The sequence below is a fragment of the Colletotrichum tamarilloi genome, assembly GCF_030869305.1.
Source record: "Colletotrichum tamarilloi strain Tom-12 chromosome Unknown Scaffold_10.1, whole genome shotgun sequence".
Taxonomy (NCBI): Eukaryota; Fungi; Ascomycota; class Sordariomycetes; order Glomerellales; family Glomerellaceae; genus Colletotrichum; species Colletotrichum tamarilloi.
In genome coordinates, this window is record NW_026849393.1 from 482,817 (window position 1) to 509,428 (window position 26,612).

The 26,612-nt window shown below is 52.4% G+C and overlaps 10 protein-coding genes across 10 annotated transcripts; 6 read left to right on the forward strand and 4 right to left on the reverse strand.

Moving 5' to 3' along the window:
• Positions 1-1,043: 1,043 nt before the first annotated feature.
• On the reverse strand, positions 1,044-1,483 carry CTAM01_04316 (uncharacterized protein; the record flags this gene model as incomplete). The annotated part of the gene is made up of 4 exons (XM_060520346.1): positions 1,044-1,059; positions 1,122-1,246; positions 1,297-1,314; positions 1,373-1,483. 4 exons carry the CDS (start codon positions 1,481-1,483, stop codon positions 1,044-1,046), a joined length of 270 nt encoding a protein of 89 aa, XP_060384991.1.
• Positions 1,484-7,540: 6,057 nt separating this feature from the next.
• Positions 7,541-8,152, reverse strand: CTAM01_04317 (uncharacterized protein; the record flags this gene model as incomplete). The annotated part of the gene is made up of 1 exon (XM_060520347.1): positions 7,541-8,152. The coding sequence occupies one exon, from the start codon at positions 8,150-8,152 to the stop codon at positions 7,541-7,543; it is 612 nt and encodes a 203-aa protein (XP_060384992.1).
• Positions 8,153-9,257: 1,105 nt separating this feature from the next.
• CTAM01_04318 (uncharacterized protein) lies at positions 9,258-9,491 on the forward strand (the record flags this gene model as incomplete). Its single annotated transcript, XM_060520348.1, has 1 exon — positions 9,258-9,491. One exon carries the CDS (start codon positions 9,258-9,260, stop codon positions 9,489-9,491), a length of 234 nt encoding a protein of 77 aa, XP_060384993.1.
• Positions 9,492-10,006: 515 nt separating this feature from the next.
• On the forward strand, positions 10,007-12,153 carry CTAM01_04319 (uncharacterized protein; the record flags this gene model as incomplete). The annotated part of the gene is made up of 4 exons (XM_060520349.1): positions 10,007-10,290; positions 10,350-10,510; positions 10,564-10,940; positions 10,990-12,153. 4 exons carry the CDS (start codon positions 10,007-10,009, stop codon positions 12,151-12,153), a joined length of 1,986 nt encoding a protein of 661 aa, XP_060384994.1.
• A 275-nt stretch (positions 12,154-12,428) lies between these two features.
• Positions 12,429-12,779, forward strand: CTAM01_04320 (uncharacterized protein; the record flags this gene model as incomplete). Its single annotated transcript, XM_060520350.1, has 1 exon — positions 12,429-12,779. A coding segment is annotated over one exon (351 nt), but the record flags the coding sequence as incomplete, so codon positions are not given.
• Positions 12,780-13,150: 371 nt separating this feature from the next.
• Positions 13,151-13,929, reverse strand: CTAM01_04321 (PAP2 superfamily protein; the record flags this gene model as incomplete). Its single annotated transcript, XM_060520351.1, has 2 exons — positions 13,151-13,789; positions 13,876-13,929. The coding sequence occupies 2 exons, from the start codon at positions 13,927-13,929 to the stop codon at positions 13,151-13,153; spliced, it is 693 nt and encodes a 230-aa protein (XP_060384996.1).
• Positions 13,930-14,949: 1,020 nt separating this feature from the next.
• On the forward strand, positions 14,950-17,000 carry CTAM01_04322 (RWD domain-containing protein; the record flags this gene model as incomplete). The annotated part of the gene is made up of 2 exons (XM_060520352.1): positions 14,950-15,520; positions 15,577-17,000. The coding sequence occupies 2 exons, from the start codon at positions 14,950-14,952 to the stop codon at positions 16,998-17,000; spliced, it is 1,995 nt and encodes a 664-aa protein (XP_060384997.1).
• A 5,185-nt stretch (positions 17,001-22,185) lies between these two features.
• CTAM01_04323 (uncharacterized protein) lies at positions 22,186-22,419 on the forward strand (the record flags this gene model as incomplete). The annotated part of the gene is made up of 1 exon (XM_060520353.1): positions 22,186-22,419. One exon carries the CDS (start codon positions 22,186-22,188, stop codon positions 22,417-22,419), a length of 234 nt encoding a protein of 77 aa, XP_060384998.1.
• Positions 22,420-25,786: 3,367 nt separating this feature from the next.
• CTAM01_04324 (uncharacterized protein) lies at positions 25,787-25,960 on the reverse strand (the record flags this gene model as incomplete). The annotated part of the gene is made up of 1 exon (XM_060520354.1): positions 25,787-25,960. One exon carries the CDS (start codon positions 25,958-25,960, stop codon positions 25,787-25,789), a length of 174 nt encoding a protein of 57 aa, XP_060384999.1.
• An 11-nt stretch (positions 25,961-25,971) lies between these two features.
• CTAM01_04325 (uncharacterized protein) lies at positions 25,972-26,316 on the forward strand (the record flags this gene model as incomplete). The annotated part of the gene is made up of 1 exon (XM_060520355.1): positions 25,972-26,316. One exon carries the CDS (start codon positions 25,972-25,974, stop codon positions 26,314-26,316), a length of 345 nt encoding a protein of 114 aa, XP_060385000.1.
• Positions 26,317-26,612: the final 296 nt, after the last annotated feature.

The window sequence follows — 26,612 nt, forward strand, 5'->3', positions numbered from 1 at the left end:
ATGTACGTGATCTGGAGCTTCTTGAGGCTCGCCTCGACAGAGAGGCGCAGGCTCTTGGTGTCATTTCCCCCAAAATTAGGTTGTTGCCGAGACGGCGCAGACCATAGTTTTAAGTTGCTTGTCTCCTTTTTCGCCAGAACGAGTTCGTCACGGCCGGTGTTGATTAGCTACTCGCTCGACTACTTTTCAGAGTCTTGGCCTTGATAGCTAAACGCACTGGAAGTTATGTTAGGATTTTTACGTGATATCATGGGGCGGAATACATAGGGTCATGCTCAAGTGTCAAGAAATGTCTCTCCTTGCTCAGAGAAAAATCAATTATTTCAAACACGGTCATCGTCGTGCATTCGCCAAGGCAATCATTCATCGTCCCTCCAAAATTAAATGTATTGAGGCACATTGGAATAACAAAAATTCCTGCAGTCGGGCTTATTGACCGGCGGCGGCCAAGTAGGCTTTTTGGAGATTAGATGGCCGGCGGTTTTCCTTGTGCGCTGATGGCTAGACTCAATATGTAGTCAGTAACAAAAGTGAGCTTGCTAAGCCCACCGACAGTGTAAGCCGTCCCATCGCGCGCAACGCGGGGCAGAGCCGATGTGAGACCTAGCGGGAGATGTGGCCGAATATACATGACGTGATCGTCTGACTGCCTTGTGTGTGTTTGTGTCTTTGGAGTCCAGCAGTAGATACGAGCGGATCATACATCGCGGAGCAAGACCGATGATGCATCTTCCCGCCTATTAGTCACGCAATACAGAAGGCATAGCTGTTCGGGTTGCCATACACAGAAACTACGAGTACGTGTACCATCTCACGAGTTGATTTCACGACAGCCAGGGAAATGTTTTCTCATCTACACGACTCCAGACAAGTATGATACAGTCATCCGCCTCTCCAAGACCGGCGCCTTTCTCCTTAAATCGTTTTGAGCGGGCAAGTCAAACAAAGATAATCTTTCCCTGATACCTTTGAATCGTTAAAATATCACCGTTTAGCACTGGTATATGGGTTGGTATTGACATGGCCGTGGCTGGTGCACGTTCTTACGCAGGCGGCATGCTGTCCCATGGTTAGCTCGAGTTCTGAGCTACAGCATCAATTGCAAGTAGAAGGGGACTTACACCAATGAGACCAGCAGCCGCATAATTCTCGATCGTACATGTATACCTTGCCTGCCACATGAGCGCTTGACTGGGAGATCTTTCTTTCGTTTTGGCTGCGCCAAGGTATTGAGAATCCGGTCACACTGTTCGAGGAAGTTAGCACCAGTCGTCGGTACGGGTTAGGGATACTTACACAGTAGACGGATGGTCTCTAAGCCAGAATCAGTCGCGTGTCGTCTGCAAAGGTATCTTATGATGAATTTACTCACACCATCACAAGTAAGGTCGGAGTCACTTGGTTCGTGATTACACCATCGTGTATTCTCGTCCTCAGCAGCAGTAACTGCTGTGGATAGCAGGATGATGAATCCGAACTTCATGGCTTGATTGATTTGGAGCGTGAAAGTTGTGACTTGGTGATTCAGCTCAAGCCAAGGATGATGCGAAGGTGTCTGCGATATGAGAAGAGACATCAGCGTATAAGTATCAGGTTGGTAAGGAGTCAAAAACATCTAGATCATGGAGTCTATGCTTTTTCATAGTGGACCCAAAGACGCCCTTGATGTTGTCGTTGTTCTCGTGGGTCTAAATTACAGCCTTCAGGAAGTCAAATCAATTGAACGCATTTTACCATCATTTAAGTCCATGCTTTTCGGATATCCTAAGAGGGAGTCGTGAGACACTGACGAATATGCTTCTGAGTTTTACTTCTATTGGGACAATCAGGCTATGTAGATTGAGCTGCATTTACTGCTGCACTCATTCTTCGTGGCGAGGTGAAGTGTGAGAATGAAGGCGTCTTTCCCCCACATTCCGTGGGCTCAGCCGCTCAAAATCTATTCGAGACTAATGCTGAAATGAGACCATTGGGATTCAAATACTTCTCAAAGCTCAACAAAGATCAAGTGATATTGGGTGGTTTACATACAGGCCGAAAGCCAGATGAGATCGAGCGCAAAGCCGATGAGAGCTGGGCTCTGCCGAGGCCATAGCATGTAGCACTTTGCCAAGTTCGTGACATAGAGCATTGCCTCTATAAGCTCCAACCGAGGTTTCCAAGTATAAGTTAAGGGCATAAGGGTCATGTTTCCATATACTCGTGGCCGGAAACGATGTCTTTATTCAGTCCACCGAAACCGAGCAACGTCACCCGGAACACCCGCTCGGCCAGCACCACCATCCATACGCCGAGCCATGAACAAGAATGTATTCACAAGATGAAAGAATCGGCATTATACATGGCGGATATCCTGTTTCAACACCGCTGGTACGAATATTATGAGCGTTTCTGACAGCATATTTGGCGTACATTGTTCGTATATGGTCAATGAGATATCTACGTGAACCAGTACAAACAATATAATGAGGGCATTGGGTTGATACGAGCTGAAATCCTTTTGGATAAGGTAGGAAGGGCCCAGAGATTCTGATAGGATCTGAATCCATCAAATAAAGCTAAACGGTATCTGTCCTAGGCTGACTAGTTGCGCACTCGGGGTCAAAGACTTTGCAGTAGCACTGATACGTTGTCTCATGTAAGAGTTATCATGAAGTAGACGTATGATATCCAATGACCCCAATACGGGGAATTCTGTTCCTGATGCATTTCAAGGCCCGATACACATCAACAAGCTTGCAAGAGCCCAAACCAGCTCTTGTCCTGGAGTGCGGTTAACATGTTCACGTTGGCAATGACAAAAATGATAATCACATGGAGTTTCAGTCCACGCCCACCTCCTAGTCTCTTAGGTATTTCCGATCTGCTTCCCTTCGATGTGCGAAGGATAGCACTCCAAGCCAGGATGGAGTGAGAGTCGGCAGTAAGGTGAGACAGCAGCTTTAGCTATGCCTGCCGCTCTCTGGTAGCCCGCCAAGAGTGATACTAACGATAAAGGGCAGGACTGTGAACCATTCCCGCCATTTTCCCAATTCGTCCCTCGAAGCGACTGCGAGAGCTCAATCGGCGGTAGTTGAAATCCCCATCACCAAGTGTCCCCAGGTTCCCGGGCAAGGCCAATCGGTTAGGAACCGCCCCCCCAAAAAATAGTCCGAATACTACCTCCTGCGACGAGCAACGGCGGCCTCGCCATCGGCACCACATGCAGAAATCTCTGATACCCTTTTGTCTTTACACCTGCAGTATCGATAAGGGACGGCCTGACGTGGGGTCTTCAACCCCCTCTACACCTTGAGACTCATACTGAGGCAATCGGTGACGAGAATCCGATTCTTCAGATGTAGCATATCTTTAATGACCATCTCAAGTCGTCGTGGCGACTGGTGGATTACCTCTGGGGTGTAGTATCTCAGATTTTACGACGGGTGCGAGAGAGAGGGAGGACGGGGAAGGGGAGACGATCTACCGGACGGTATGTGGGAAGTGTATCATCGGGTGTTACGGGGGCCGTCGAAACCTCGTCAAATCGGATCAGCGAACAACAGACTCCCCACAACGCCTTGAGGCTCTTTTTTGTGCTATTGCGGAGGATCTCATGTTTTATCGAACGAGGTATTGAGGCGATAGCCCCGAGTAGTCCACTGTCGAGTCTTCGAGTCCGATGTTCTTGGGTTGCCGTGAGTCCCGTACTGGACCGGGCCGCCCATGGTTTGTTTCGAGGGAATTTTTCGCAGTAAAGAACGAAGCCAGTCGGGGTTTATTCTATTGACTATACGTACTCAATCGGCTTTCAGGTGCGACTGTGGGAAAGCGGACCTTGTCTGAAGGCCTTTGATATCTCCAGGGCTGAGATACTGTGGCCGAAGTAGTTGCTGCCCCATCAACAGAGTAGCTTAAGCTGCTCGAACGCCGAGATACATACTGTAATAGATAGCTTTGAGATAGAATACAGTACAACCATACCGAATTCATCGTGCAAGATGTAGGAGCTCAAGCGAGGTCTGGTGGTCGACATTCGCTTGGTTTCTTTCAGACATAATCAACTTGGCATCGTCAAACCATCACATACGACCATACCCATTGGAAAACTCGGGATCCCGTCCGCTCTCCCATAGATAAGCCAATGAGGGCCGGATTAGTAGTTGGGTCGGTGACGACCAGCGAATACCTGGTGTTGTATGTTTTTGAGCTTTTTGTGAAGCTATCGTGATCCATATGTGAGGTGGGTCGCTAGTGGTGGAGCAGCCGAGCAGACGTCTAAATTGCTGACAACCATGGCCGAAGCTATTAGAAATCAGTACGTTTGAAAATGGATTAAATGATTTCATTGAATGTAAAATCATGATTCCTCTCGTTGAGAAACCACACTTTAGGCGTTGCATTGGCGATTATATGATGATGCCTGTTTTAGAAGCTCGGCAGAGGGCCACACAAAGACCGTCTCTGTTGTATTTCTGCCAACACGCACACGGCCCTAGATTCATCGGGCCTTCATCTCCATCCATGTACAGTCGTAATTCATGTGCGACTTCCAGTGGTTAGCCTCAATTACGTGAGCCGGAGAACAGTCTCTATACGGTTGGGTAAAGCAGTCTAGACGAGCTTATGAAGACTTTTTTCGTCTTCGGACCTTCGCAATCAATTCGAGACAACCACATTCTAATCATCGTCGTCATGGATAGTGCGTCGAGTCGTGCTTCCTCTCTGCAAGAGGTCTAGGCAAAAGGGCGGACGGGCCCGGGTGGGTTGGTGGCCCTGTTGGGGGCGGAAACACCCAGCTTTGGTCAACATGTTCAAGCGGCCGGCCCTCTTCTCTCAAGCATTGACCAAGATATTGTGCGGGGTTTGGGATCTGGCCTTGTGGGCCATTTAGACGCTGGCTTTTGATTGGGCTTCTTCTTATTTGGACACTACATTGATTGAGCAATTCATCAAAAAAGGCTGGGCTAGAGTATATCTGTAGTTGGTTACGCCGACCACACGAGATATCCAGGCCGGACACGCGGACGCCGGAGGAAAGAGCCGCTTGATGGGGCTTGAACGACGTTGATAATGTTCTGAATATAGCCTTCCATGTGTGATCGACTTCGGCCACGAATCATGTGTCCCGAGTATGCTCAACGCGGCCCAAGGGACACACTACCAAGATCAAACAGAGCCTCCTCAAGCAGTTCGCTCGGGCACGTGTGAAGTACGCGGCAAAGACGTTGACGCCGTGGTTAGGGAAAAGCGAGAATGCGGCAGTACCGCCGAAAGAAGAAATCTGGTGCCGCGCCGTCGATCCCTCGTCGGCCCGTCTGTATTCCATGAACGGCACCACTGTGAGTCAGTTGCCCATCTTCGTTTTCGCATCTCACCTGACATCACTCTATATGCTTCATCGTCTGAACCAGAAAAGGATTCAGATAGCCAAGCAAGTAGGTGGAGAGGCCTGCCGAAAAAAAGGGACCATCGTCCAGTCGAGGGAAAAGACTCACCCAGCACATCATCTTGTAGCATTGGCGACCATGCGGACCGGACCCTTTGGGTGGCTCACGTTGGGCAAACTATCGTCTAAACTTTTCAACTTGCATGCCTAGTACTTGCCAAGGCGACGAATGTCGAGATCAACGAGTCGGGCACGCTATATTGCATGACGAAGCGGCTATCTACGTCCAACGCTTGTTGTTGAATACCCGGGGCGAATACCGAAAGACGCTGGCGGCAGGCAGCAAAAGCCGCCGACTCGTTCGTCGTCCAGTCTTTTTCCTGACGGTTCCTTACCTCTATAGCTCCAATGAAAAGTCAAATCGTAATAGTGACGACGCCTATTCCGAACCTGCATCGTTTTGGCTGGATAGATCATAGCCGCGATGCCGTGAACTCGCTCTCAGAGAAAACAAATCTCTCCCACTTTCCGGAAGTTCGAGCAGCCATTCGTAGGCGGGTTGGTGATGATTGGGATGAAACACCCGCGCCAGAAGAGGCTCACTGCTACCGCCCTCGCACTCACTTCAGACGAGTCCATAAACAAATGCTGTTAGATGACATTGGATGACGCCCCAAAGCCGCGGGGTTCAGGAGAACCCTCAGAGGGGAATTGGATGGGAAGGCAACGGAGATGGTTTTGGATGACAGTTTCTTGCCCTCCCGTTTTCCAACATTTCATCTCAACAACGCCAGGTGGAGGTGGCAACGTTGCCAAGAAGATTGCAATGGTGATCCTCAGCAGTAACTTCTCGAAGGCAGCCTCTCATGACGTCGGTCAAGACCCGTGAAGCCGGTCGACTGATAAGCTGCCGTGCGAGGTTGGTGATGTGGCCAAGTCAAATCCCAAGTGCGGCTCGGGAGAAGCGGCAAACACCCGTGGCATGACCGAGAACCATAGAATAGAAGCCACGAATGGAAGAACGCGACAACGTGGGAATCTGCAAGTGGCAAGCAAATTGGGGCGAGGATTTTTCGACCCTGTCCGCTATAATTGGACATCGTAAGATGGCAACTGCAGAGGGGTAGTCGCGATGTCCGTCCCTTGGCTGTACGTCAGTCTGAATATCCCGTTTGATCGACGGCGAGGACCGGTTCAGCAACGAACGTGGGTCTCCCCGGACTGACGGGACGCTGGCGAGCTCAGTGATGCGAGGTGGGCAAGGACACGGCGACGGCCACAAGCCTGCGTACGCAGTAGACTGTAGTCCCTCATCATCTCGGAGCAACCATATTCCACCGGCTAGTTGGTCACCGCGGGCACTCTTGGTCGGTGGGGGCGATGCAGCCAAGCGTTGAAGATTTGGTTCAAGGTTGTGACTAGTGCCCCAAGCTAGCAGCGGGCTCAATATCCGTAGGGTTGACATGTTGGAGATTAATTAAAGTGTTTGGCGGCCATTGGCACCTGATGCGGGTTGGCGCCATTCTTGTCTTCGGAAGAATAGTGTCGCACTACTGACTAGTCTTTGAGCTTGTCCCCGTGTATCCGTTGTGTTGGAGTCGCTCGGAATCCATCACAGACGGCCCTCTTTTATCTTGCAGATCGTATCAGCTGTGAATGAGGGGACCAAGGGACTCTCGAAGCAGATTCCGAAGGACAACTTGATGATCCTCGAAATTGTGACGGACGCGCCATCGTCTATAGGCGTCTCGTGGCAAGAGGCGAGGGATCGCCCTTCCCCGCAGCGGCGCCCGCCCTCAAGCGACGGATGATGGACGTTCGCTTGTTCCTCGTCAGTAGTTCGCGCAAGGTGCATGTCTTGCTTGTCTCGTCTCTTTTGACGTGCCGCCAGTCGCAACGCCGTCACATTTCGTACGGGGGCTAGGGAGGTCTGACGTGCCAGACAGATCTGGGCCTACTGGGCTCGCACGGCTCGGTGCCGTCAAAGCAGCATTACCCTAGCCGTGGAAGGAATAGCCTGATGTAAGTGTGCATGTTAGCAGGGCTGTTGACGGCATGGATCCTTGTCGCTGGCCCTCGTCCGAGCCCCTGTGCAGGCCATCTCAGCTCATGTGACACGGTATCTGCCTCATCGCTCGAAAATCTGTGGAAACAGACGAACTTGATCAGCCGTCAACGAGATTCGATTCGTCCATCACAGGCTGGTCGACTACCAGACGGTATAGGAACCACTAGATGGCGCTCTGTTCCTGTTGGATAGTTGTATTGTCCCTCTGATAGCCTAGCTCGAGATATTTGAGATTGAGAAAGGTTTGCAACGGATGCCCTGGCAACACCGAGCCCCGTGGCAAGGGTAGACACGTGCAGGAGTCCAGGACCAAGATAGCTGGTGCAACAGCCCAGGCCCTCCGACTGGCAGAAACATCCCGTGAAGAGGGCTAGTGGGCTACCAGGTCGAGTCGATGAGGAAGTGAGAAGCATCCCCGCCATGTGGATTGTGTTTGCCTGGCTGGTGGGCTGGATCCCAGGCGTTGACGTTGACGCCGCCCTCCCCGTGCGCCTCGCTACATGGCCGCAGCAACTCATGATCAGGCATAACTCGCAGATTGCAGCGCTGACTCGATACACACCAATGAAGTAGTCTGCGCCTCTGCGTTGGCTGTGCATTTCCCGTGTGTGTTGTTGTCTTTCTTGAATGTGTCTGCCGGTGTGGACACATGTATTGCCAACCAAGGACTTTTGAGCCGAACTGGTGAGGCCATTCCCAACCAACCCATCTACCATCTGGAGGCAGGAGGAGGGCGCCGCATCCACCGCATCTCGAGAGGATTTCGGCACACCAGACCAGATTAAACAGAATCAGAGGAAGATGGGGCCGCAAAAAACGACACGATTGGATAGGCAGACTGAGAAGGGGTTGATGAGGAGTTGAGCGGGTTGGAGGGTTCTGAGGAGAGGGAACGAAAAAGGTTTCGGCATCGCCATCAGCCGCCCCTTCCACGATCCCTGCGGCGGTTTGATCCACTCACTTGGCAACACTGCACTAGTCCCAAAACAGCAAGGCGCACAAAGGTTGTCTCCTAGTGCCCCCCAGATCTGGGGCTCAAGTCCAACGTCAAACCTTGTCAACTTCAACCTCACAGCCAGGGGCTCAGGCATTTTGGGCGACACTACGAAACCCAGACGTGTTACATCACTGCTTCACCTCATCGCCACTCAATGCCATCGCCTCAAGCCCTCCTCTTTGCCCTCATCCTCACCCACAGTGACACCCTCACTCAATCTTTCGCCCTCTGTGTCTGTTCCTTTCTCTCACTCTGACGGTGCCTGTCCCTCGAACCTCGAGTCTGGGTTCGCTCCGGCACACACGCATGCTGCTGCACCTCAGGCATCCTCAGCACATATTCTGCCGGCTCGTTGCGACGGGAGACTACATGAGAGCCCAATTTTTTTCTCCTCACCTCAGCTCCCCCTCCCAAGGTTCCCATGGTCTTCGTATCGTTGAGCTGGAGCACCTTGCTCCACTGGAAGGCAAAGGGCCTGAGAGGCAAGCACGGCAAATAATCCCAAATCAGCCCAGCCAGTTAGTCGGCGGGGTCGTGATGAACATGGTTGTCATCCCGCGCCCAGCCCTGTCTTCCATGTTCTTGAGCCCTCTCTAGGTAGGAGGACCAAGACCAAGATACCTGGATACCATGATACCAAACCGTACTGGACGTGACTGCGTGTACCTATGTATGGTGGCCCTAGGAGTCCATCCCCAAACCAGCAACATGCACGTCGAGAGACGTTCGCCCCATCTGAGCCCCTCACTGCCCACCATCCAGTCGCACGTCGACTCGAGGTACAGCCTGCGTCTCATTCGCTCGTTCCTGTCCCCGTCTTCTGGATGGCCCGTCTTTTCCACAAGAGTGTCACGGTCGTCACCCTTGCTCTGGCCCTCGCCCTCGTCCTCGCCCTCTTTGGTAGGCCATCCATCAGCCGTGTTACCCTGGACCAAAGTTGGACTTGGGCCCCATTTAGCGGTTTGGCTAACTCTCCGGACCTCATCTGGCCCGCGCGGGGGCCCTTCCCGAGCCTGTCCCTTGCAACTTGCGACTGGGTACCTATCTATCTATGTTAGCCCCCTGCTGAGGTGGGCCTCTCCGTCTCTGCCACGCTTTCTGTGATCGCCTTTTGACCTCTTCATGCGGCCTTCCCTCCTCCTCCTTCCGTCTTACCTTTTGGAACTGGTCTCTTTTTCCCTTCCCTTCCTTCAGGCCGGTCCCTTTCCTTCTCTTGAGTGGCTGGTCCTATTACTCCTTGTTTCTATTCGTAGGTCCCGACTTCGCCTAGTGTCTGTTTCGTCTGGTCCGCCTTCTTCGTCCAAGAGCGGCAGTCCATTACCATCCATCCTGTCTTTTCACTTACTCTTTTCACTTCTCCATCCCATCCGTACGATCGCCACCCTCCTCCTCCTCTTCTCCTCACTCTCCTTGTTCGACTCATCTATACTCTTCTACACCTCATACGACCGGATCAACATCGACTCTTCTATGGATTAGATGGTTCGGAAAGCGAATTAATATCTGGCACCGCTGCGGCTCGACGCCTGCGCTCATCTCTTCGACGACCAGTGCCAGTTGAATAATCGACGAGATGGATAGCTGGGGATATGGAGGCGACTTGTGGACGAGGGCCGACGATGACAGCGTGACGGACGGTAATGGCGTGGCGGATTCATTACGAGGACCCTTCAAGGCCACCAACAACTCGACATCGGCCATCATCAACCAGTTCCGCTTCCAAGCCGCCAAATCGATTCGAACCTCAACCATCATTCTCGCCGTCTTCAATGTTATTGCCGCATTTGCAACAGCAATCGGTATCTTTTGGGATGGTTATGCAACGGCCAAGAGGAACAACCAAAAGTTCGGCTTCAGGTACGCTCGTCATTGCCGTCACCAATGAGTCAAGTCAATGGACTAACGTTATGCTCCAGAACGCATGGATTCACTTTTGTCGGACCTGCAGAGTCCTTTCCTCTCGTTCTATCTGTCGGCATCGTCGTTCAAGGCATCGTCTTTGCCATTGCACAGTCGACTGGACTCGACCATCTCCTGACTTTGGGTTGCACCATCACCTCCCAAATGATGCTGCCTGGTTCGTAGCCTTCGTTTACGTATCCCAGAAGCTCAGCTAACAATCGTATCTAGCGGTCTTCATTGTTCCGTACATCCAACTCGTATTCGCTCTAGAGGTGGCCATCCGGTCTCTACGAAAGAACCCACTGCCGTCTCGTGGCAAGTGGAATGTTACCATTTGCCTCGCCATCGTCGGCACTTTTCTCCTCATTACCTACCTAGTCACCCTCTTCGTCCGCCCTCCCAACTTTTGCTTTGCCTCGCTTTTCTGGTTCGTCCAGCGCTGGAAGGAGGGCTGCTTCGTACTTCTCACTTTTATCTCGGCGGCGTTGCTGGGCTCGGCTCTGGTGATCTTCTTCCGTCTCCACAACAACATCAGAATCGAGAACAGTGAGCGTATTGCCGCGTCTAGAATGGTCTACTTCCTGGCAGTAGCCTTCATCTCGACTGTGAGTATTAACGATGATCTTGTCCGAGTCCACTTACTGACCAATACAGACTCTCCTCATCCCCTTCTTCTTCAACCTCTCGTTCACGGAACAGCGAGGTGCCACTGGCCAGGCCCTGACGCTTTCCATGATTGCCTCCGTCGTCGCCAACGTATCTGGCCTACTGACCGGCGGTCTGCATCTATTCTTGCGATCAAATACTCTATCTACTATCGGCCCCCGCCAAAGCGACAAGTGGGAGTCAGAGCGTAATAAACTCAAGGCCGGCATTCGTGTCTATAACGGCGACGATGATTACGAAAACCACATGATGAACCCTGTCGGCCGGGCCCGTTCGCTGCGACGCATGGACAGCACCGACAGCCTCGTGCCCGAGAAGGAGGAGGAGGCACGCATCGAGAGTCCTTCTGGGTCTCCCACCTATGCCAACCCTCTCCGACAAAACGCCGTATGGCAGCCGGCCCGCTCCCCTCTGAGGACGCCGGAGCCTGCTCAAGTATCAACCTACCAGGTGCCAAAGGCCCATGCTCGCAAGAGGTCCTACTCCTTGTTCCCATCTGAGCAAAACAACAACACCAAGTCAATTACTCTGCTTCCGGCGAAGACATACGCCCCTGGGGCAAGAATCCCTGATGAGGACGAGATGTTGCTGCTCAGACCTCCGCCATCACTTCACCCTCAGGGCATTCGTCATCGTCGCGATTCTTCGCTTGCATCTTCAGCGACTGTGCAGATTGGCCTGCGGCTGTCAAACGTCGACGACATGCCCCCGCTCAACTCACAGTACTTCCAGAACAATGCCAGCGTGAACAGCTTGAGCTATCCCGATGAGAGGGACGACGAGCCTATCAAGCGGCCCAGCCCCTTGGCTCAGGTCGACGTCCTGAGCGACAGCGTTTCATCCGATTCTGAGGAGGATGCGACCTTGGTCTCATCTTCTCCCATCCGCCCCCAAAAGGATTTGCGGATGAAGACGCTCCCATCTGTTCCCAAGGTCACTGTACCCAGACAGTCCCAGCTCAAGGAGCAAGAGCCGGAGCAGCTTACTCTCAGCCCGGCTGTTTACAGGCCTGAGAGCCCTCAGAAGACGAGGGTGACTAGCCCTCAGGGTGTTGGCTTCAACACCCCTGCGCAGCGAAAGAAGTCGCCGGTCAAGTGCACCAAGCAGAATTGCCAATGTTCTGCTGAACACGACAAGCGCAACTGGATCTAAGCCCAGATCCGCGACCTGTATCAACACTGGCATTTATCGCACGCGCTACAAAAAAAAAAACGTTATAGACACTCGACTACACCGGGCGGTAAAAGCGTATGATCCAACTTTTTCGGTCACTGAACGGAGTTTGTTGGCGAAGTATTTTCTCTTCTTATATTTACTATTTCATTGGATGGCGTTTTATGCGGAGATACCTGTATGACTAATAACGTCTACATATTGTTTGTTTCTTATGTCTCTTTGGCGATGTGCTCCCAAAAAGCACGTTGTGTACGATCTCGGGGGCGGAACAAGGCTTTCATTGGAGTGTAGGAGAACCCAGTAAAGGAGGTATCAAAGAGTCAAGGACTACCAAATGGAAGGATGGCAATGACGACGGTATGACTAGCCATGAGACGAATTTGGCGAGCGGAGGTAAAGGCCACCAGAGGGCTCTACAGCACAGAAGAGATAGCTCAATGAATCAAAGAGCTCAAACAATCATGAATTTGGCGGACCATTTGCATGAAACCGTGATAAATGCCAGTCGCTTTCCGCACTGCCAGCTACTACCGTCCGAGATGCTAACTCAACTGACAGGAGGCTTGGAGACTAATAGTTCCCTGAAACTACAGTACCTGTGAAATCGTCGTCTGCCTTGGTAGAAATTCCACGCTCACATGATGAAATTCCCGTTCTCGCTGGCTTTGGAAGCCACCCTGCATTAAAAACCCAACTCTTAGAGGAGCTCGTGTGGTTCTAGACTTGGCTCGCCTTCTCTGTTACAGGAATCTCTCTTTGTTTTTGGAACACGAGGCCAGACATTTAGCGGTATCGTGGGACGCCCCGAACGGCGATTTGAGGGTATCATGAGGTTGGTGCAGAAAATTGGCAAGCCTACTGATACCGACACACAATCAAAATAGTGAAGCCTGTGGTAATTCATTTGCTTTATCTCGATGCACAAGGTCCTGCGGATTCCACAACGCAAGAATCCAACGTAGCTCTGCTTATTTCATTTAGTCTTCTGCTGGTCTGCCTCCACACGCCTCTCCTCCCACTTATCCCAGCCAGCCTGGCAAGGGTCTTCTTCCACGACAAGATCACGAAACCTGAACAGCCGCGCAACGGGCGTCTGCAGGCCCCAGGCCAGAAGCCCAAAGTCCCTCGCAATAGCCGTGACCAAAAACCAGCCGATGGCACACACCGTCCCGGCCAAGCACCCGACCATCACCTGCTTCTCGGTGTGGTAATTTAGGTATATGCGGCTCCACGCCACGGCCGCAGCGATGCCCAGCGCAGCGACACTGACCACGACGCGCTCGACGAGCGAGTACGGCCGGTGGTGCCGGCGCGCGGACGAGGGACGGTGCCTGACCAGCAAGAACAGGACGAGGAAGACGGACCAGTAGGCGACGAACTGGGCGTGGGAGCTGGGCATGCCGTAGCCCTTTCCATGGATGCGGCGGGGGCGCTCCTCCTTGATCAGGCGCTTGAGGGCGAAGTTGATGGCTTCGCAGCCCAGCTGGCCGGCGAACATGAGGGCGATTTCGACCTCGCGGGTGGACCAGATCAGGGTCGCGTAGACGATGCAGAGGGCTTGCGGGAGGAGCGCGAGCCATGCGCAGAGGAAGGAGAGGGAGTCGTCGGGGTCCTGTGTGTGGTTTCGAACGTATTGGTTAGTGTTTTTATTCAAGCAAGTCACTGGCAGAAAGTAGTTCCCCGGGGTTCTGGTCTCACATAGTAGACGTGTGTCAGGGAAAGAGAGGCTAGTGGTCTCGTGTCTTGATCCATGATTTTCGACTCGACTGCATTTGCCTGACCGAGACTTTAGATATGGTGGCCTTGTCCTCAGTGGGATGGGGGAGGAGGAGAGGGATCTGGAGAGTTCTTAAATGCGGGATGCCATGTGCCTCAGCGGGAAAGAGGTTGGGCGGTGGAGAGATATTGAGCTGGCTGCCTGGCTAACTGACTGACTCTTCCTAGGGGCTGGTAAAGTTAGAGCAGACGTCGCGGATCGTGGTGCACAGCACTCTAGAATTGTCAAAGTGCAGCTGTGCAGAGTGCACCGGGCTACGGCCAAGCTTCTATTTCTTCTCTTCCATTGCGTACTTGCATAAATACGTCAGGTTGCATAGGTTCGAGCTCGGGCCAATCGGGAGCTTGTATTTCCCCGTCAGCCAGCACAGCATGCGGTTGTGCGAGCATGCCTAATTATTCTGTGGCGCCTTTGTGGCTTGTAGGTATCCGTAGGCCTGGACCCTTCGTGCCTTCAATATTTCCTTGAAGGTTCCCGTCGCGGCGTCGCCCTTTGTCACTCCTATCGGCCGAGGGACAGACTGATAACGAATGACCCCACCGTCATTCTTTTCTGCAGCCTCTTTTTGCCCCGCGATTATAACGGCCAAAGAGTCATCATTTCATTGTCTGTCCGAACGCCAGTCAGCCAACTTTTTTTTGATCTAGGCGCTCTTACACCCGCGATCTCTCGCTTCTTCTCCCCCGCGCTAGATTGCTTATCTTGGCCCGAGAAGAAAAAGAAGAATGGTCCCGTCATAGCCAGTCGCACTTCTCGCGGGTTCCGCGACCGTCTCCAGTTTATTTCCAATCATCACCATCACGCACTCGCCAACACCACCAAATCTTTGCGACTTTCGCCACCAGTCGTCTCTCCGCGTTCAAATACCCATCTCCCATGTTCGTCGCTACTTCATATAAGCGCAAAACCCCACTCGCTTCTTGACGACTGCCTGGCAGCTTTGATTTTAATTTTCCTCAAAGCATGCAATACGCGCCTTCCAACCAGTAGTAGCCATGGACGACGATAGCGACGACCCGCGCCAGGATGAGCTCAGTTCTCTGCGGGCAATTTTCCCCGAAATCGAGCTCGACGACCACCGGCCCTTTTGCTTCACTATCGAGCTGCCTGTTCATCCCGCGAAACCCGTAACGGTCACCTTCCCGGCCGCATCCAATGCCGACGATACAGTCGCCGCCCAGGTACCCGGCGTCGAACCCCGAGTCGACTCCCATGAGCTCTCGCACCTTCCCGCCGTCGTGATTCGCATGGGCTTGCCCAAGGGCTACCCCTCCGACAAGCCCCCGAGTGTCAGCATCAGTACATCGCCGCCGTGGCTGTCCGAAGATGTGACCAAAAAGCTGGAAAATGACGGACCGAGATTATGGGAGGAGATGGGTCGCGACATGATTGTCTTTTCCTACATTGAACAGATCCAGCAAGCGGCTGACGATGTGTTTGGCATGGTTGACGGAGCTGGCGCGTTGGAGATCGACCCGTTGCACAAGATTGCCATTCTGGACTACGACATTGAGGCTACTCGGGCGGCATTCGAGAAGGAGACCTTCGATTGCGGTGTTTGTCTGGGTATGGTTCCCCTCCGCGTCCCAGTATTCTTGGCTGCTAACGCTTACTATCGGCAGATCCCAAGAAGGGCTCAATGTGTCACAAGATGCTCGATTGCGGCCATATCTTCTGTACTCAGTGCTTGCAGGAGTTCTACAGTAATGCTATTACGGAAGGAGACTTAGCGACTGTCCGCTGCCTCGCCCCCAATTGTTCCAAAGAGCGCGCCGAAGCGGCGCGAGGACCGGGCAAGGGAAAGAAGAGGAAGGTCAAAACCTCGATCAGTCCTAGTGAACTGCTTCAGATGGGGCTACCCCATGACATGGTGACTCGCTACGTGACGCTCAAGTACAAGAACGAACTCGAATCCGACAAGAATACGATCTACTGCCCCCGATCTTGGTGCCAGGGTGCGGCCAGGTCCAAAAAGCACAGGAAGCCCGAGGGACTTGAGACGATCGACGAGAGTTCGGGTGAAGAGACCGATGACGAGACCGACGCTGACGGAGATGACGGCGCGGGCGAAAAGGAGAAAAAGGTGAAGAAGAACTTCCAGGCTGAAGATCTGATAGCCATCTGCGAAGACTGTGGGTTCGCTTTCTGCAGCCGCTGCTACCAGTCATGGCATGGCGAGTTCATCAGATGTACGCCCAAGCGTGACAAGGGCGAAATCTCTGAAGAGGAACAGGCCTCAATCGATTACATCAACCTGCATACGACGCCTTGCCCTACGTGTGGCGTCCCGGCGCAGAAGACTCACGGCTGCAATCATATGATCTGCTTCCGCTGCGCCTCCCACTTTTGCTATCTATGTTCGGCCTGGCTCGACCCGAGAAATCCGTATGCCCATTTCAATGAACAGCCCAACGGCAAGATCACTTCTTGCTACATGCGCTTGTGGGAGCTTGAAGGCGGCGACGGCGACAATGTCGACATTGGCTTCGCTGGTGGTCATCAGATCGAGCGGCTTTTGGAGATCCCGCCTCCCGCTCCTCCAGCTCCGGTTATTGACCTTGTTCCCGAGATCGAAGAGCCGGACGACAGCGATTCGGATACAGAGGCGAACGATGTGGATCGGCCAGCACGTCCTGCGGCGGGTGGTGTTGCTCGAGAGGGGCCACTTGTTTTACGTATCGAGGCCAATCCAGCTCCCAGAGGAGGTCGAGGAGGAGCAGGAATCGGAGCAGCACTTCATGGTCCCATCCCGCCAGCCGCTCCACAGGCACCTCCCAATCCTGCGAGAAGAGGATTTCCAGCAGCTCGAGGTGGCCGTGGCGGCCGTGGAGGTCGGGGCGGTCGTGGTAATCACAGAGGCGGACCTGGGCAGAACCAGCAGCCGGATGCTCGACGGGGGGCGCCTCCCCGTCGGCATGAAGACTTTGACCCCGATATGGTCGAGGGTTTGGGTGACGGCGAGCTCGATGCAGCGCAGCAGGCTTGGATCAGAAACTTTGTTCAAATGGCGTTGGCAGACCAGGAAGGGGATAGCGACGACGACTGAACGAATGAAGATTCACTGTGAATTGAATGGGTTATCTAAGGTACAATCGGGCGGGGTGTTCACCTTTGGTAGAAAGGGGCCGTGATACCGCCTCACGGCATAGTAACTTGGAGACGACGACAGGATGGATGATGGGACGATGAAGGTCTGAGAAGACGATGATGTTAACGAACCACAAACACTTGACTGGAGCTTTAGGAACCGTGATTTGTGGTGCTGTGATGTGATAAAGAGGCAGTTGCCCAGCAGCATGTCGGCCAAAGAACGAATGGCTCCCTCCCTGCTTCCCCTTTCTTTCTATGATGATCGGTTTTGATCTAGATTATGAACATCTAAGGCACCCACCGGCTCGTTAATACAGAACTGATGTTGATCCTTCTGTCCGTATCAGTCTCTTTCAATTCTAATCCTCTCTCTTCCTAGCTGCCTTTGCTCCTGCCGTGAAGATCATGGCAGACTTACCCAAGTACGAGGTTGTTGCTCTTGCAGTGCTAGCATCATCAGCAGCATAGGCTACTTCCCAAGGCAAAGTTCCATCTACAAAGGCCCCCTTTCTCAAAGTCCCTTCAAGAAGATATGCGGTGGCTAGGGGGGCTATAGTATTCACATGACGCTGGGTAGATGTAGGGGCAGGATGACAGCCGATACCCTACTCTCTTCGCCCTCCTTCCGATGTTGTCCTCTAGGTAACCCTTCTGATCCAAGCTACGCTTTGCAGGCCATATTGAAGGCCCGAAAAGAAGACTTGGTATGCTTTGGGTTACAGAGCAGGAACCCACAAGCATCTCAAAAAAGTGAACCTACTCTCCCCTGGTTCCTCTCTCCCGTCCCCTTTCTCGGATATCCCGTCCTCAATCTCCCAAGCTTTCCTCCTTCCAGATCGATGGTTTCCCGGTCCCCCTTTCCCCGTCTCTCTCCCCCCGACTGCCGAGCCCGATTGATTAAATGAATAACCGAGGGAGTACTCCGTACATCCGTACAGCCAAACAACGGAGACTTGAATTACGAGGGGGGCAACGAGATCGGTGTAAGGATCAAGGAGATGGGATACTCAAGCCGGGGCCCCGGGGGAAGGGGGAACAAGCAAGTAGGAACTGTACAGGGGCAGCATTGCCAAATTCCCTCACCTTGGAGCTCACTTCGGTGTACGGATATGAAAATGTGATATCTAGAACCTCTTAAGACTTCAACCTCAGGGTCTGATGAACACCTCCCTTTCACTGGACCTGAGAAGAGCAAACGGCAAATATGTAATGACACTGCGCCAAACGGTTGACCGTAGCTTTCCCATCTCGCTTGATTCACTTCGCCCCCCCCCCCCCCCCCCCCCCTTTCGGCAACCCCGCGGCGGCCCCTTTTTTTGCCCCCCAAGGGGGGAAAAGGGGGGGGGGGGGGGGGTCTCATCACATCTACCAAGCCATCCATTCATTCATCCAACCCATGAGAACGGATACCTCGAACGATATCACATAATCCAGGCAACATATCCCGAGAAGAATAACCGCGCAGATTGGTACTTGAGAATGAAGAGAAAAGGAGAAAACAAAGACGAAACCAACACTGGACAGCTGCCTTTTCGTATAGAGGAGACGAGAGAGAATGTACGGAGTACAGTCTACCAGCATGGAAGCCAAAAAAACAATACAGGAGACCAGGATTCAAGTCACAAACGATCAAGGCTTGATCTTCCTTCCTCGGAACTGTTCACACATCAAGAGAAGAGGCACGTTACTCTCCTCAAACTGTCCTCTCTCCTCTCTCTACGGATACTCCTCCTCTTCCTTCAACATCCCAAGCTCGACCACCACCGCCGGCCATCCTGAGACATTCATCCTTTCAAATCACGCAGCATATAACGCACCGAGCAGCATACCTACATACCTAGCTAACCACAGATATCTCTCTTGAATCTCGCCTATCCACTCGCGCGGGAGGAGGGGGCCAAAGGGGGGTTACGTTGTATTGTGGTATGTACCGACTTACCGTAGTGTTTCCATACTGATACTCCGCGTACACAAAGTCACTCACTCTTCTCTCCTGCCAACAATCTCTCCTCGTCAAAGGCCCTGTCAACCAACCTCTCACTCCGCCAGCCGCTGCTCGGCTTCCTGCCTTATAGTCAGGGGGGTAAATGGAATGCTGCCGCCTGCGCCTGCGGAGAGCTCTCAGGTAAGGCACAAGGTAGCTCGAGTTCTAGCAAGGGGGGTGGAAGAGAGGGGCAAGGCAAGGCCAGCCCCAAGTCAGCGTAGCAAAAGAAAAGGGGACATTGTGCGAACCTGACAATCAAGGGTCAGCAAGGACTCAAGAAGAGCGAAGCAGAGCAGAAAGGGGAAAGTAACACCCTCAGAGCTGCTAAGAAACGGGTGCTACTCTCCAGAAGAAGCTCTAATCTGTACTATACTACTCTACTCTGCTCTCTGCTCTTCGCTGCTACGCTTTCCGGGGTGCGTGCTTGGGGGTTCAATTAGTTCAACGGCTTTTCCAACCCCTCCTCCAGTCTACCTACCGTGCTACCCTCCTTCCTCTCCCCGAGAGAAGCAGCGGACCGCGTGATGGGTGACACGGTTGGACGCGGGTCACGGGCGAGAAACGGCGGGCAGCGGGATAGCTTGCGTCGTCGTCTGAGTCGTGATGGTAGCGGGCGGACACGATATGAGGGGGAGAGAGCCGCACGCCAGAGGTTCGTTCGCTTGAATCGTTATGAGGGCTAGCTTTGCGACTTGACCGTACAATTCGTGAAGTGTCCCGCCGGGAGTGTCGTCTGCCGGAGTAGGAAACAAGGACCAAAGGACCAAGAAACCTGAACAGCCACCACCCCTCCCCTTTCCCAGCAGCTCAACTCAGATCCCGTAGCTTTTGCTCATTTACGAGTAGCAGAGCAAGTTGGTACGGATAGATCCCGAAAAAACCCAGGCGGGTCCGGAAAGAGGAGAGGCGAGCTTTGAGAGAGAGGGGCTCCGGGGGGTTCACCGAAGGCGTGGCAACCCAGCAAGCAGATTAACACAAGAAGAAAAAAAAACATCCGAAGAGTACGACACAGTTCGCTACAGCATACTGTGGGCATCGTTGCAGATTTGCAGAGTAAAAGGGGGGAAGGGGGTGTGTGTTCAAGTGAGTTCGAGTGTGATGGAGGGGGGATGTGGATGTGAATGGGGCCATTCAAATCATTGCTCGAGTGGACATGGCCTTAAGATCCAAGGTCTTAAGATCAAGGTTAACTGCCACGGCCCTAGGCCCTTGATGCTCCCGTACGCCGTACGTCCCATGGCAGGGAAGTATGAGCGAGCGAGAAAGAGAGGGAGAGAGGGAGAGAGGGCCTCGAGGAGAGTAGGTAATACAACCAGAGACCGAGAGAAAGAGCAGGTAGAGGAGGGGTGCCACCTATCAAGCTCTGATCGCCGTCGCGTCTGCAACCCGTATACACACCCTCCTCTTCTGTCAAAATCAAGCTGTAGGTAGTGGCGTCAGTGAAAGAACAAGTAACTTCGTCGCCGCCGCCGCCGCTGCTGTCCGTGCCGTCGTGTTGGATATGTTGCCACCGGGACAACTGCTACATACGTAAGGTTAAACCCACGACCGTCGATTCAGAAAAGTGAAGCCATCTACGGTCATAAAACTTGCAAGGCCCGAGATCACCGGAGCATTCGGCCCTGTGAGAGTTGGTGATCACTCAGTCTCCGAGTGTTGGCCCTACGGCAGCATGGCCATAGCTGCCATCTCCCTCATCTTGCCATCTCATGATATTGCTCATGGATCATGGACCCGGGGAAGTCAGTACCGGATGGGGATCAAGCACGTTGATGACGCCGGCGAGGAAGTGGAGAAGGGGTCCAAGTGCCGTAGGTTCTATGCAGTCGTGGAAAGAACCCACGTTGCAATCTTGCTGTGATGGATTCTCGCCAGATTCACACTTTTCTGCTGAAGACAAGTGGAGTGAGGCCAAGAGTGGGCGAGGCAAATATTGACGGTGGTGGAGGGAGTTAGGAAAAGATACGCCCGCCCGCGTGTCGACTGACGAAGCCGGCGTCGCAGCGTGCTATGGTACGGACAAACACCAAACACGATGAGAATATGAATAGAAGCTCAGCCAAGCCATACTGCGTGCTTGCTTGCCGACCAGCTCCCACAGGCAAAGGCCAAGGGAACAGGAGAGAAAAAAGGTTTCTTGTCCCTACGACCCTAGCTCCACTTTTGCTTCGGAAAGAATCTTGCGATTCAATACGACTCTATAGTCAGCGAAGGAGGGGGAGAGGGTTTCAAGAACACCTTGCTCTGACAGTCGCGCGAGTCGTCCTGGCAGGAAGCATCCAGGCCCGATCATCATAATCGTACGAAAGATGGTCTTGCGCCCCTTTCCTGTGATACGTTCGTCATCGCAACAGTTGATGCCCAGTGTCCACGACAGTCGTCGTCGTCGACGTCGGCGACGCCCACGGACATTGTGATCGAGGCGGGGAGGAGCACGCCGTCTGGGTCTAGGGATTGATAGACACAAGGGGCCCTGAAAGTGGCGGCCCCGAGTGGATGACAGCAACGGCGTCGGACGCGACATCATTGACTACTTAGGCCCTCGGTGCCTTGATCAGGGGGAACCAAGGAGGCGAATCCAGCCACCCTGTCAGCACGCGGTCTACCACCTGCTGTTGCATTCTAGAGTGCTTTGCCGCAGCGCCGATGACATTTGCGTAGGCTTGCGTTTGCCCATCGATGGGATCTGTGTGTCTGCGATCTCGAGAACTGGCCTGCCAAAGTATCATCAAAGTCGAACCACAAACGAGGCAAGAATGTGTATCTGCGGCCTCAAACCTTTCTACCGAGAAGAGTCTCGCAAGACCTAGCCAAAGGTTCCGCAGAGAGTACCTAATGAGAGTACCTTGGGTGCAAGAGGTCGCCATAGTACCTCATCCAAATCAAAATCAGGCATAAGATAGTCCCCGGGTCAGTATATCCTCTCTCGTACCAATTTTCAAGGCCGGCAGAGCGGCAGAAAAGGTGTACGCTGTCGTCGTGACGAGAGCCAGGATATCCACGACTGACGATCTACTAATCGGAACGCTGTTTTGTTCCCGGAGAGGAGCTCTCGAGTTATGAAAGCTGCGATTCCTCGTGGAGGTGAGAAAGGTTCGCGTGGACCCAGCTACAAATTATGAGAGGGCTTAATGGCGTTGCTATTGCAGCATCGCCAATGGAGCCAAACATTTCCTCATGGGTGCAAGCCTTTGCCGGACACGTCCAGAGCCGTCACACAGTCCCCGGCCCTGAGTCGGTTGCGAGGACTGGTGCGCTGCAGGAGCATATGCATGGGGATGAAGGACCAGCAGATGTCGTTTGCGATAGGCCTGAGACCCTCCACTCCAAGCGTGCTTTGGAATGCAACGCTACTAACGACCGTTCACTCCCACTGTCCCACAACATGTAGCGTAAGGCGGACATCAAGACAGGCGTCAGACCGTAAGGCGACGTAGGAACCGCTCGAGTGGGGATGGGCTGGCACTAGGAAACGCCACGATCAGAAGTAGCCGCACTTTGTTTCTGATATCGATGTCTTCACCCACAAGCTGTGCTGGGCGAGGACAACCCAAGATGCCCAATTGGTCGTGGAGATTGGTCGGGAAAATGCAAGGCTTTGCAGTCGGGCCTTCCAGGCTAAATCGCCGTCGTCGAGCGGGAGGAGGGGATCGCGGTGCCGGCCAAGCCCCCCCGTTCCTTGCTCCGAATTATCGACAAGGGTTAGAAGGGGTATCTGAGTGCAGAAACAAGCAACGACCAGGGTTTGAGCACTGTTTAACTCCATCGTTTTGCATTACTAGAGGATTGCCGCAGTATATATAGACGCTACCCTGCCCTCGAATTCCGCACTATTTAACCTTAACCCTTTTTATAAGTTACCCATCCTTTCCTCTATTCTACCCTCTCCCTCGTTAAGGGATTATTAAAATCGTAGTTTTAATAGTTTATTAATAAGTTAGTATTACTATTTAAAAATAAATAACTTACGCTCGTATATAAGTACTAGGAGTCTTATTATTATAAAAATAGTAATAAATATACTAAAGTATTTAAAAAAGCTTTTTAATAGATTTTTAATATTATTTAAAACTATAATCCTCGAGTTATAAAAAGAAACTAAAGCGCTATATTAATACGGCCCTATTTATTTTATTAATATTAATAATAGTTTTTTTAGTATAAAATATATTATTAATATTCTATAGTTATATTACTACGCTTCGTAAATCGTACTTAACGTTAATAAGGATTTTAGTATTATTTTTTAATTCGTCTCTTAGTTTTTTTATTAAAGCCGTTATTATAAAGTTAGTTTAGTTATTAATATTTTAATAAGTATTTTAACTTAACTTAGAGGCTCTTATAGCCCTTAAAAAGAGGTTTTTAAAAATTTTATAATTAAACTTTTTATTTATTATAAATAAAACTATTATAATTAAAGCTATAGCGTTACGAACTTCGATAGTAAGTAGTTAGTAATATAATTTTTTTTTTTATAGCGAGCTTAAAAAAGTATCTTAATTTAAATACTAAGTAAGTACTATACTATTTTATTAAAACTATATTTTTATATTTATAACTTAGAAAGAATTAACTTTCTTCGATAACAAGGTACTCAGACCAGGGTTTGAGAAACAAAAGCTCCCTCGTGAAAAAAACAATCTCATCTCGGGATTGTGCAAAAGAAGATAACGCGGGCGGGATAAAGGGGGGGCGGTCGATGGGTCGAGATGTTCGCGCTGCGGGGTACATATCTTGACAAGGACCTAAGAAACAATTTGTTTGTTTGTTTTCACAAGCATGTTGCATTTGCCGATGGGGTTCGGAGGATATCGACTTCTTTCTGCACAGCCGCTCGTCGTCCATACATTTTTGATATTAGTATTTTTCAATATTCCTCATCGGCCAATATCCGTCCCCTTCACCATCATCCGTTCGTGCATGCAGAGACGGCAGCTCGGAGTGTATGTGTGGCCATTCAGAGCCACTTTCTTCGGCCCAAGTCGCGGATCCTTCTTTCTTCTGCAATGGCACGGAGATTGGGTAGTGCCCGGGGGGCCAGCCCAACATTCTCTGCAGTAATGGCAAAGCCTCATGAAACAAAACGGCCATTTCTTACTGGAAGAGTCCGATTGATGATAGGGCTGCACCGCCACATATCAACAGCGATGCAAATTGTTTCCGTTCCAAGTTGGGAAACGTGGGTATTGCGACCATCTTCGGTCGAGATCTCCATGTTGTGCCATTCGCCTCGCCGCTGTTATGTAGGTAATCTCGGGTGATACAGCAGCATTGATGGGAACCATTTCCCGCCGCCCACTATTATTACTCCCGGGCTTGTAAATGGTCACTGCGGCAGCATGGCGGACTTGCTTGATAAAAGCATCGCCAAGTCGGGTGCTTCGCGACACGCGGCGATGAATGTAGTTTGGACTGTTCAGAGCTTCAGTCGCTCCATGAGCCTCCAAAGGCCTCGATCAGCATCGCCAACCGTAAATGAGGTCATGTTTGGGCGATCCGGTCTGGACTCAGTGGCAGGGTTCAACCCTTCCCCGGCAGACCTGGTGAAATCAAAACATGTTCAGGACAGCCAAGCGCGCCAGTCTACAGCCCCTGCGAGTGATGAAAGGTGTTCATCGGTGACGGCTCGTCCAGCTAAACGTCGACGCCTGCAGGAAAATGCTAGACCTGGACCTTATGTAGGTTGTTCGGGCTAGGTGCTTCTCTAGGCCCTAGAAGCCTTTCTGATCGCCATCATCATTTGTCAATCATCGTCGACACCCCAGCAGTAGTTCGGAACGTGAGGCCGATTTGGAAGGCTAATCGGCGCGGCAACTGCAAAAGCGCAACGCGCAATCGGTCGTTAACGACGGTATCTGTACTCCGTACGAATACTGCGCTCAGGCCCCGCCTCAAGCTCGCAAAGCATCGGCGTCGAGTCTGGGAGGCTAGCAGGATCATGCGCCGCCATAAGATCGCTTCCAACTGCTAGTTCTACTGCTCGCTTGTATCGCCTCGGTTCAGTCGCGTTTGAGTAGCTTGACAGCCGACGCTTTCCTGGCTGGCACCTTGCGAACCGTGTCGGCGCTTTTTGCACCATCGTTCCAGGATTTTGGGCCTGACGCGAACAGTGTGTCCTGGGCGGCAACACGCAGCAAGGACCACCATGCTGTGCTCTTCACAGGATGTCCCAATCGCGCTTGTCGAGTTCATCTCATGATATGTGTGCCGCCTCAGACTGTTCGGGTATTGCATGCAAATCTTTCGGCAAGCCTTTCCTTGGAAAAGGACGCAACCTAAGGGGTGGACGATTGACGATGAACTAAACTTTGGCAACGAGCCCACACATGCGGCGGCTTGCGCCCGTCAGTGCGTCTGCAATGACCAAGCTGCCGCCTGCGAGTCAACGGCGCTGTCAACTCGAGGTAAGGGCCCATTAGCATTTGCCGGGGAGATCAGCGCCAGGGCCGTCACGGCCGTGCTGACTCAACACTGACAACCTGCGTCCATCGGACCATCTCTTGAAGATTGGGCAGTTAGGGCCCAGGGTGCACCGGGCATCGCCAGGGGGACTCAGTTCATCCAGAATCCGTCGACCAATCGAGCGAGGTGATGAACAGAGGGCGGCAGCCTCTTCGCGGGTCTCGCGAGGGTGTAAATTTCGGGAGATGGAAAAAAAGACGATGCGGTTCTCAATCGAGCAGCAGATTTCTTACGAGGACGGGGATCATCGTCCCAAAGGAGGCTGCTGTGCCGGAAACGTGCCTCGAAAGAGCTTAGACGCGAGTGGAGGCCAGATTAATTCGTCCATGGCCGGAGAAATGTGGATGACAATTGCATGGGGCGGCCCTCTTCGGTAAAGACGGTTTGCAACTGTGACAAGGTCCAGAGGAGATGCTTGGCAGAGAATCAGGGAGTCTTGCGCCATTCTCGTGTCCCCCCGTCCCCATCCCTCCCCCGAATGAGAGTGACCCCAGGCTTGTTTCTTGCTTGTCTTGTCATCCTCGACGGATACACTACGTATCCGTGTGTGGGAACTCGGGGGGGATGGCGTGTATGTCGTCTAGCAGTGCCACAAAGAGCCGACTGCCGCGCGAGAGCGAGCAATGGCCCTTGGACGCTCTCATTTTGTCCCCGCCGCTGTGGCACTCTCAAGTTGCTCTCTGTCGATCCATCTTCATCCCATGGCTGGTTGGTACTTCACACTCAGTACCTGTCTCCAGGCTCCATGCTGTTGGAGCGGCCCAATTCGGAGATTTCAAGACCTGGGACTCTTGACGCGCTGGTTGCAACACGAAATCCATAAAGCGAGCAGAGCCGACTGTCTGGAGCCGATTTTTTGCGCCTCGTGGCTGCCGCAAATGTTTCAATCCCTGGTACGGACGGTCTAAGCACCTGCATCACCAGCTAGTCATGAACCAGAGTCTGCTCAGGTTCGTGCCTGGCGCAATGCCAAGTGCAAAGGCAAGAAATAATGAAAACCCTTCTCATTCAATGGGCAAATAGTGCATCGGCTCATCGATGGTGTTGTGCAGATGTGTGCTCGGAATAGGGGCCATTTCCATTGGGAGGGGTATATCGGATTGCAGATATAGGTCTTAG